Source organism: Prinia subflava, chromosome 5 (genome assembly GCF_021018805.1).
Source record: "Prinia subflava isolate CZ2003 ecotype Zambia chromosome 5, Cam_Psub_1.2, whole genome shotgun sequence".
In the NCBI taxonomy this organism is placed as follows: domain Eukaryota; kingdom Metazoa; phylum Chordata; class Aves; order Passeriformes; family Cisticolidae; genus Prinia; species Prinia subflava.
This window is the reverse complement of record NC_086251.1, coordinates 4,415,793-4,426,638: the sequence shown is the minus strand read 5'-3', so window position 1 is coordinate 4,426,638 and position 10,846 is coordinate 4,415,793. Positions and strand designations below refer to the sequence as shown.

At 49.1% G+C, this 10,846-nt stretch overlaps 1 protein-coding gene across 1 annotated transcript; it reads left to right on the top strand.

Moving 5' to 3' along the window:
- The first annotated feature begins 9,035 nt into the window (after positions 1 to 9,035).
- Positions 9,036 to 10,183, top strand: LOC134550535 (mas-related G-protein coupled receptor member X1-like). Its single transcript, XM_063397273.1, has one exon. It carries the CDS (start codon positions 9,051 to 9,053, stop codon positions 9,960 to 9,962), a length of 912 nt encoding a protein of 303 aa, XP_063253343.1. The 5' UTR covers positions 9,036 to 9,050; the 3' UTR covers positions 9,963 to 10,183.
- Positions 10,184 to 10,846: the final 663 nt, after the last annotated feature.

Genomic DNA, 10,846 nt, shown 5'->3' with positions numbered 1-10,846 from the left:
CAAACGAGTTCCTCTGTATAGACCAAAGCCCATTGGGTTGCGACCAACGGCTGGTTTCTGGGTGCTTCTCACAGCAGGAACAGGTTGCTTGGACCCCCTTCCTGATCCTTCCTTCATTTTCTGCTGGGTTGTTTTCCCTGGACGGCTTGAGTTGCCCTTTTCGTCACAATAGGAGCTTCACTGGATCAATCGCTTCACTTCTATGCTTTTTGCACTCTATCCCCCCCTGCCGGCCGAATTTCAGGTATTTGCCAGATTAACCCACTCTACTCCCAGCAGACCGTGAGTTCTAAGATTGTATGACCAAGGAGAAATACCTTCTTTCAGGTTACCCTTCCCTCTTTTGGTTCTCCTTTTCGAGTGGTTACAAAGTTTCTTTTGAGGCTCCTTTAGGATGCTGCTTAATGTTCCTCAGGGTGGTTGCGTCCTTGATACAGCCGGGACATCAGATCTCTGGGGGAAGAGATGACATTCCACTCGGGGTTTTCCCTCGGGGCTGGCTGTTAATTTCTTAGCTCTGGAGGCGTGTGCCCAATCTCTTTCAGCTGCTGTATCTGCAATTAAAGGACAAGAAAGGGTCCCTCCCAATGAGGGGTTAATGACACCGCTTTCCAAGCTCTTATCAGTATTTTATCTCCTGGTTGTATATCATGAATATACATCGAAATCCTGCAACTTTCTCAGATTGAATTTACCTAATACAAAATTCCAAACCAGCCCAATACTTACAGGAATATTGTACAGAGAGAATCCCTGTCATGTCCAGAAAATCTGAATATTAGAACAAGTTATCTAATAGTACATTCACACCTTTACCATAAAAACAATTTTGTCCCTGGATCACTATGATTCTCACCTCACTGTTTACCCAATGTACCATACAATCCAGAATTTTCCCCTTTTTTGTACTGTTACAGGAAAAATTAAAATTAACAGAAAGAGAATTTTACTTCTTATTAAACGAAGTTTATACTGAAACATACAAACAATTCTTTTTACATCCTACCAATACTTCTGACAATGTCCACTGGATATATAGCGAGCAAACAATAAACACTAAGACTACTCCAAATCCCATAGTATTAACACAGGTTTTAGCCTTTTAAAGAAAAATTCAGTTTAAAAAAATCATAGATGAGCACAAACAATTTGGGCTTATTTCAGGAATCAACTCAGCACATTCAGAGTGATTTGGCATACAGACAAACATTCATAAAACCCAGTATCCTACAATGCTCGGTGACAACAGCAGTTTCCAGGACAATCAGCTGTTAAAGTTACACACATCCTCACTCAGTTTCTACAGTCTCAGTGTACTACTGCTAATTAACTGAACTACAAATTTATATTCCAGACCCCTACTCAGCACATTCTCAGATACACACAGCCAAAAGAAGGACGCAACTTGAGTGAGACAATGGGACCACCTTGTCCCTATTTTCGATGTGCATCCTGCCATGGCCATTCTCACTCAGCCTCCAAGAAGCATCTGCCTTCACAACTGCTTCTCACCCTTGCTTCAGCCACCCCTAATGATCAGCAAAATTAACACAATTCCAGAAGCACTATCGGACCTTTCAGCTCTGCTGTTAGCTTGATGGCGACACTTCTTATTTTGGTTTGTAATTCCACTGCCTCGTAGCAATTGTGACTACACTCCTCAGATCCTCCCCAGGACCGAAACTGGGCGGGGTTTCGAGCAGCAGCAGTACGGAGTTCTAACTCTGGGGAATTTACCAGAATTGCCTCATATTTCAATAGCCGAGATTCAGTAAGCCATTTAAAACATACCCCACCGGTTTCCTGGCTCCCGCCCACTCCTGTGTAAGAACTCCATACGCCGTGTGATTGCTAACATCCACGAAAAGCTGGAACTCCCGGTCAATATACCGGGGCAGTTCCCGTCAACTACTCGTGCAGATCCGTCTACAAACCATTTCTCACAGACAGGATCAGCTGCAGACCCCTATTTCAGCGTGGCAAGATACAATCCTGCAGCAGTAGCTGAAGTGACTTCTTCACTTCATCAGAGAGCCAATTCAAACAATCAGTGAGCAGTAAGCAAAATTTGTACAAATTAAGAGAAAAACTTAAGACCTCACCCATAATCCTGGGGGAGTATTTTAACAAGACAGAAAAAAAACAAAGCACACCAAATAGAAGAAACTATTACAAAGAGCAGAACTTACTCTGTAATAAACCATACATTACTTAAATTCGGAACTTAAAACCCAGAAAAGTTTTCCAAAGCCAGGAGTCACTGTAAACATCAGGCCCCGGTAATCAGACAGCTTTATCTAGTACAATTATCAGAACATTAACACTACTGCTTTTTACTTCAGTCCAAAAAAAACTTCACAAACTTAGCCTTTCTTAACAAACAAACTCGAGATAACTTGTGCCTAATTCCCAAAGTAAAGCTCCTGTATTTGCTATCCATTCTTGCGTATTATTAAACTTAAATACACAAGCAAACACCGACCAAACTTAACACCGGTGACAAAATGCTGCCTCTCATACATCACTTACTCTCCACCCCTGAAAACACAGGCACCAGGGCAACCTCAAGGTTCACATCCTCCAAATTGAGGAGCAAGTAAGAAGACATAATATCAAAGGGACAACACAAACCATCTCCTTCTAAGGAGTCAATAATTAAAATTAAGAATCCCGGTTCCCAACTAGATAAAATACATACAGAATAGGAACTGCAAAGAATAAAGAAAAATCCTGTAACTACCAACACAGAGAATTATACCACTTTCCCAACTTAATACCAGAATCCTGACTCCAATTACCATTCCAACACTATCTCGACAGAAAGATTTAGTTTCCTGCCTCTCAACAGCCACTTTAATTTTGGCTTCACCTGCCACATGCTTCAACCTTTTGAAAGAAAAACTGAAACACACAAAACCCTTGCAGTACACTGTCTGCCAACACAAATGCCATATTCCTGCTCAAGCTAACAATCCGAATTCAAAATGTAGCAATAGACGAGCTACATCCACCATACTATCAACCTTTTGATTTGCACAAAATCCTCACATGCAGCAGACAGACAACTAAAAGGAAGATATATTTTCAGCTTTTCAAGAACAAACACCTAGGTATTTCCTACGCATAAGTATAGCTCTCATTCTTGGTCTCTTCTCTCAATACTTTTATCCATTTTTGCTTCCTATTTCGCCTTACAGGGCGGTTTTCTGCCCCGGGCAGCCTCGTCTAATCACTTTAAAACTGCCGCTTTCCTTCGTCTCCCGGCAACCATGGACTGACTCGCCCTGCCGCTTGCGGGAAGGGGCGGGTTTCGTTCCATTCCCACGTTAGTGAAAAAAAGAAAAAAACAACTCAGCCGATCTCGTCCAGGAGAAAAAAACTCTTAAAGCAAAATACACAACTCTAGGGAGTCTCCAAAATGTATTCAGCCTGAAGTAAAAGATCTACCACCACCAAGGAAAAGAGTAGGCAAGATTCCTTTTAATCCCTTTTCAATCTTTTTCTCCTTTTGCAGACTCACATGAACTCTCGCATTTCTAATTTGCACGCTTCCCAACACCACTAGTTATTCTCTAATGCATTCCAATTCACCTTTGGTAATTTCTGTTTTGCTCTAATGTCAAATTTCTTACGAGAATGCTTCTTTTCCCCCATTTTTCCTCCCGGGCCATTCTTGCTCTCACACCAACTGTCCCACCCCGAATCCCTCCCGGGCTCTTCAAGATCTCCTTCGGGGATCCTGGTTTTAGCCAGGGCTCTAACTGGTGTATACCTGTCTGGTTTATTCTTCCACCCTTCGTTTTCCTTACCCTTCTTCTCTTTCTCTCCATATTTTAGCGTCGGTGGCCGAGGTGCGGGGTCAGGACCAGAAACGGGGGCAGGATTCCCTCTCGGGAATCTCCTTGAATGGGAGGGAGGTTTCTGGAGTGGCCGCTGAGCTCGGGGCTCCGCATGGGTCTCGGATGGCAGTGCTAACTCTGCCCCTGAGAAGGCCGGGGAGGAGGAAGTGGTAGGGGTAGGGGCTGGCAGGACGGGGGCCACCGAGCCGTGAGAGAAGTTTATCCCGTAGTCCAGTTCATTCCGTGTTTCCCTTTCCTCAGAACACAGCTTTACTCGTACCTCATACCATAACAGAACGTATGCCAATTCCTCAAATTCTCTCCTTTTCTTCTTTGCTACATGTTCCCACAGAGCTTCCCACGCCCATTCGTCAAAAGTACCAAACACAGGCCATATAATATTAGGTCCTATCTCCTTTCCTCCCCAAACATTCATACACAAATAAATCATCCGATCTTTAGATGCTCCTCTCCTAATTGGGCATTCTTGCCAACCTTGCAACAACTTTCCTAATGGACTTTTCCGAGGAATTTCAAGAGCAGCCCTCGCTGAGGTTTCCCTTAAGGAATCCTCCCGATCTCTGCTGAGATCTGATCCCATACTCCCCGTGGCACAGAAGTTATGGGATACCAAAAATTAAATCCCGAGTTTCCGAACTCGATGCCGTTAACTTAATGATCCAACGGATGACCGTTCCGTGGATGTTCGGTTAACGGCGGGGCTCTGTAACCGCCACCGAAAAAATTAAGCGACCCCCCTGGTCGCGGTCAAGAAGGCTTACTCGTCCCCGAACTCAAAAAGGGACGTCCTCTTTCCTTCAGGACCCCCTGGTGACCTCCCCCACCCCGTCGGGTAACACTCACACACGAAGCGAAATATCACACGTTCCAATCGCTTCCCCGTCGGTCGGCCGTGTCCCTTGCGGGAGCAGCGGAAACGCGACCTTAAGGTCCGCTCTCGCTTCGTGATAAATCACGTCTCATTCACACACACACTCACACGCACATACACGTTCTCAAGCACTTGGTCACCCCCACTCAACCACGCTATACTTACGGTCCTTTTCCTGCGTGGATTCTTCGTGCACTTAGATTTTTACGAGTGAAACAATACCGCGGTTCCAGGGGAAAACCCCTGCTGAGTTCCCGAGCCCCCCCAAGCTAGCTTGTCCTAATGCCTAATCCCTTCGCTGTCGTGGGTTCTGGGTTCGTAAAGCCAGTTCGTTCTTCCGGACTTACCCGTTCTGCCAGGCCGCTTTTTACGGCGGGGCGCCCCCCGGTCAGAAGCAGGGATCCGTAGAATATTCAAAACTGGCCCCACGTTGGGCGCCAAAATTGTTATAAACGCCAGGACAAATTTATTGCCAAATTCAATAGTTTGGTTTATTAACATCCAAATTACAAAATTTAGAATCAAATTATAACAATTTCAAACAATAAAAACAAAACAATACGAACCCCACGAACAGCGAAACTTACTTGACAGAAGTTCTCCCGGGAAAAGCAGAGTCAAGGGTGACCCCAGAGACACCGGACCTGGCAGCCAGTGTACTCTAGCTGGGTTCACAAATCTGCCCACCTAAAGGCCCAACTTAAATACCCTTAACTTTCCCTTCGGCAATCTTCCTCCCATTGTTTCTTTAATCATCGGACATTAACTTTATTTACATTAAATCCCGAAAGGGTCCCCAGGCATATTCAAATGCTAATGTCCAGAGTTAGTCCTTGCTTTGAGTAGGTGTGTGATGACCGGTGTGAGTCCTTGCTGGCACGTCTTTGCTGGCACGTAGCGTTTGACCGTTGCAAATCCCGATGAGTTTTCCTGCACGTAGGCAGGGGCAAGTCCTCAGCGCCTCGTGTTCTCACCTTCTATTTTTGGAACCCGGAAGATCAGGGAGGTGCTTTACAGAAATTCGTGAAATGTGCGAGTTGAGCAGACACACACATACCTTCATACAATATATATCACAGTTCCCAATCTATAATTATTTATAAAACATGAATTAAATAACCATATTTCCCACACTTTGATTTCTGGTTCAAATCTAATTTTGCCACTTGTATACCACAATTGCAGTGGTACTTCACCTTCACCTCCCAGTTCCTAATAGAATCCATGGAATAATAAATTCTGTGCAGGAGCTGGAGCACAGGCACACAGCAGAGGGATGATTTAGGATTCCAGCAATGCCATTTCTTCTGTGAAGAGGTGAATCAGTGCTGCTCTCTTGGCTTTAATCCTTAGAAAGTCAAAGGTTCCATCTGAGTCATCTTCTGCACTCCCTTGGGAGTCCCACAGCAGCCTGCAGTGAATTCCAAGCAATTCCTAGACAGCTGAGGTGAGATGATTCCTACCCAGGCTGACATGGCTCAGGGATCTGGTATGTTCCTGCTGGAAAGTGGCCCGTGTGGTGGCCCTGGGAGCAGAACTGTCACCTCTCTGCCCTGCTGACACCACGTTTGTGTCCCCAGCTATGGAATCTCACATCCCCTCCCCAGGCAATCCTTTCAAGGGCAAACACTTCATGATCCGTGTGCTGACGGGGCTCCAGGAGAGGGGGAGAGGGACTTTGGACAAGGGGAATGGCTTCCCACTGAGAGTGGGTGGATTCAGGTGGGATGTTGGGAAGAAACCCTTCCCTGTGAGGGTGGGGAGGACCTGGCACAGGTTCCCAGAGAAGCTGTGGCTGCCCCATGCCTGGAAGTGTTCCAGGCCAGGTTGGATGGGGTTTGAAGGAACCTGGTCTAGTGGACAGGTTGGTAATCTGTCCCTGCTTGCAAAGGGGTGAGATCAGGCAAAAACAACCACAAGTATTCCCAAGACTGAGGAGGATGAGCTCTGGTGAAGGGCTGCAAATGGAACCACAGAACCCCAAAATCTGGTCTCCAATTGCTTTCATTGCATCATCAGGGGTATTGGCAGGAAGGAATGTGGGCTCTAATGCTGATTATGCAAGCATGTCCTGGTTGGACACTGACCAAAAACCAGGCACCCAAAAAAGCCCTGTGCTCACCTTCTCTTGCTCTCCGCTGGGCAGAGGAGAGGGAAACAAGAATTAAAAAAGGGCTCATGACTAGAGATGAGGACTGGGAGAGAAAACACGCTAAGTGTAAACCTTGGTTAAAATTTACCCCTAATAAGTAGATTTATTATTAACAGAGTCAGAGGATGATAATGAGAAGTAAAATGAAACTTTAAAACACCTTTTCTCCCCCTCCCTCCTTCCCACTGACAGTGCAGTGAGACAGGGCATGGGGGTTTTGGTCACTTTGTCACTCCAGATCTTCTTCTGTTTGCTCAGGGAGAGGAGTTTTTTCCTGCTCTGTCATGGGGTCTCTCCCACGGGATTCCGTTCTCCATGAGCTTCTCCAGGGGGGCTCTAATCTCAGGAGCAGCACTCCTGCCAGAACTGCTGCAACCTGAGTCCCTCCCCAGGGCAAACCTTCTTCTCAAAACTGGTACAGCGTGGGTCACTCTTCCACGGGGTGCAGCCTCCAAGGACAGGCTGCTCTCGTTTGGAAGCAGGGCTCTCTTTCTCTCTCCAGGAGCAGGAGTCTTCTCTCTGCACTCAGGTCTCCCACTGGATCACTGCTTTCTCTGCCACGCACCCACTTCAGCTTGAGCACTTCTCCCACAGGCTGCGAGTGGATTTGTGCATCCCCTCTGCACTTCATGGACTGCTGCAGGACAGTTTGTTTCATCACAGTCCTCACTGCAGCCTGCAGAGGAATCCCAGCTGGGACGTTTGGAGCACTTCTTCCCCCTTGTTTCCACTGACCTTGGTGCCACCACGTTGTGTCCCCTCACATGTCCTCACCCTCCCTCTCATCTCTGACTCCAGGAAAAACTGCTGCCCATGGGTGCCACTGCCAACAAATTGTCCCAGCTCAAAGATTCTTCCAGAATTCCGCAGTGCCCAGGGGTTGATCTCGCAGGGGTTCCAGGCTGGGAAATCGCTCGCCGTGTTTTCCCCACGGGCCAGACGACCCCGTGGAGGCAGTGCAGGCTGCTTTGATTTTCTGCTTAAATGTGTCCTCACCGAGGCGTTACCAACCTCTCCAGTGGTGCCAGCAGCGTGTCCATCTTCAGAGCCAGCACAGATTGGCTCTGGCAGACGTGGTGGAAGCTTCCAGCAGCTTCTCACAGAAGCCTCTTCCTGTGGCCCTGCACCGCTACCAAAAACCAGGCTGTGCCAAATCAGCACAGAGCACCTGATTGCTGTCCTTCCCTTGGGCTGGGGAGCCTGCATCAGAATGAAAAAATGGGAATTGTTGGCTCAGTTGTGCTTCCTTGGGCCCAGGGCAGGTTTTGGCAGTGATCCCAGAGCTCTTCCCAGAAAGGGAGGTGTTTCTGACAAGCACCAAGAGGCTTCACCAGCACTGCCAGAATTCCAGTGCCACCAGCAGCACCAGCAGCCCTCTGCTGCTCGAGGGACCATGACCCCTCATGAAACCAAAATGAGAAATGGCAGAAAGAAGTGTTTCTAATGAGGAGGAAAAGAGGATCCATTCTATTCTCAAGCAGAGTTTTGACACGACTCATTCCTCTGTAGCAAAACAAAAAAAGCACCAACGAAAAAAACCAATCAAACCAAATGTATTGAGACACTGATCCAGGCAATGATGCAATTTTCTACTGCACCGTGATCACACCAACAAACAACACCAGGACAGGCCATGGGAGGAGCCAGCAGGACGAGAGTGGGGAGCTCCTGGTGAACTCTGCACTTTGTCCTACATGTGCCTGAGCTGGGAGGAGCCGCTGTAGGAGATTGATCCCAAAGGAGCACGGGGTACCAGGAAGCGCCGCTGATCTGCACAGACCCCTTGGCCTGCTGCTGCCCCACTGGGAACAGGTCAGTGCAAGGTTTGCCCTCCTCCCTACCCCACCTCCCTCTCCTCCAGCAGCTGCTCTGCTCCTGCCACCCTCTCTGGTGACCGCAGGGCCCTCCCCAGCTCCCCCCTCCTCTGCCCTGCCCTTCCCTTCCGCATCCCCTGCTGAACATCCCAACCCTCCCACCTTCCTCTCCCACCCCACCATTTCCACTGCCCTCCTCCCCTCACATCTCACTTCTCCCCTCTGAATCCTTCCCACTGCAGGGAGCTGCAGAGGAGCCGCATGCTCCATCCCGGCATTCTCCAAGCACTGACTCCCCATCCACTCTCACCACAGCCAGGGGCCACATCCCACTGCCTGCCCAGCGTCCATCCATGGAGGTGACCGCCGTGTCCCCATCTCCCGCCTCAGCCACTGAAGGGGACGATCTCTGTGACATAGATGTCACCAACGTGGCCATACACAGTGTGACCCTGCTCATCAGCCTCTGTGGGCTGGCTGGGAATGGGGCTGTGCTCTACCTCCTCAGCCTGAAAGACCGTAATATTTGCATCTTTGCCCTGGCCTTTGCTGACTTCCTCCTCCTGCTCTTCACAGTCCCCTCTGTCCTCCTTTTCCTGGTGGAGGATGTGTCCTGCTCTCCTATCATGCCCCTGCTGTACTTGAGTTTCCTTTTCCAGCTCTCAGTGGTCTCCTACTACTGGGCGCTGTTCCAGCTGACAGACATCAGCAATGTGGTGAATATTTTCAAGCTCTGCTGCCGCTGTGAATTTCCCGAGCGCCTGGTGTGGTTGCTGTTCAGTGTCCAGTACTGGGTCTTCATTGCTCTCTTCACTGTCATTCCTGCAGTGACAAACCTGTGCCCATCAAACCAGCAGGAGCACTGCATGGCAGCCCTCATCTCTGTGTACACCCTCATCCTACTCCTCTTGGCTGCACCCACGGTCATTTCCACCACAATCTACTTCATTAAGGCCAAGTGGGGCTCCAAGAAGAAGCAACTCCAGAGGCGTGACATCCTTATGTACCTCATTGGGCTCTTCATTGTCTTTCTCAGCCTCTTCAATTTCCTGCAGCAGCTTGGCTACACCATTGTATCTTCCGAGGTGGTTTTCCTGCTCAACTGCATCCACAGCAGCATCAAACCCTTCATCTACTTCTTAGCAGGAGGTTTCCGGAGGCCCTGCTCCCTGAAATCCCTCCAGCTCTCCCTCCAGAGGGTCTTGGATGAGCAGGAAGGAGAACCTGCCCACAGCAATGAGGACTCCAAGGACACAATGATCTGAGCCTGGTGATCCCTTCCCCTGCTCTCCTGAAGGACCCTGGCAGAGTGGCTCAGGGTTTCCTTGAGCCACCTGATCAAGAAATACCCACAGGATGCCCCTCCCTGTGGTGCTGGATTCCTGCAGGAGAAGGCAGCAGGGGCAGTGCCTTGGGTGATTTCTGAGGGATGCTCTGCAGGGAGCTCATTGGAGCATGGCTTTTCTCCTCCCTCCTGGATGCACATGGCTCCAGGCAGAGCAGCTGGGCTCAGTTCTGTTCCCCAGCTCTATTCCCCAGGGAAAGATCCTCCTTGCCTCAGCCCCCAGGGAATGAACTCCATCTCCTCTGGCTACACACAGCAGTTTCCTGGTGTTTTCAGGGATCTCTTGCCTGCAAAGAATGTGACACCTTAAGGCCTGGGGACACACCCAGCACGGGGTGCTGGTCATTTCCCAAATCCCTGCAGGGCTGGTGCCTCTGGATGGCAGGAGAGGGACTGGGATCACAGGGAGCATCCTTCCCCTTCTGTCTGGCAGAGCCGGCCCTGCATTCCCAGCTGATGGGGAGAGACACCAGGAAGGGCTGCAGAGCTGGGCAGGGACAGCAACATTCCCTTCTTCTTTCAGGGGGCATTTGTCATATTCTTGAATTCCAGAATTCAGTCATTCTGAGTAAAGGGCAGGGTCGATAGTGAACTCCACTGAACCCTTGTGCCTGAGACCAAAAGGAATATGGAACATGGAAATTCCCATGCCCAGATGCTTGGACCACTGAATTTCACAGGAATGAGGGGGTTCTGCTGCTGTTCTGCAGAATGGGGCCATCCTGTGGTTCCCAGCATCCAAGTCCAAGGAAGCCCTGGAGCACCTCCATCCTCACCTGGCCACCCTCGGGAGGAGCTGCACAG

Coding starts and splice junctions, on each gene's coding strand:
- LOC134550535 (XM_063397273.1), top strand. CDS start 9,051: ATGGAGGTGACCGCCGTGTCCCCATCTCCCGCCTCAGCCACTGAAGGG.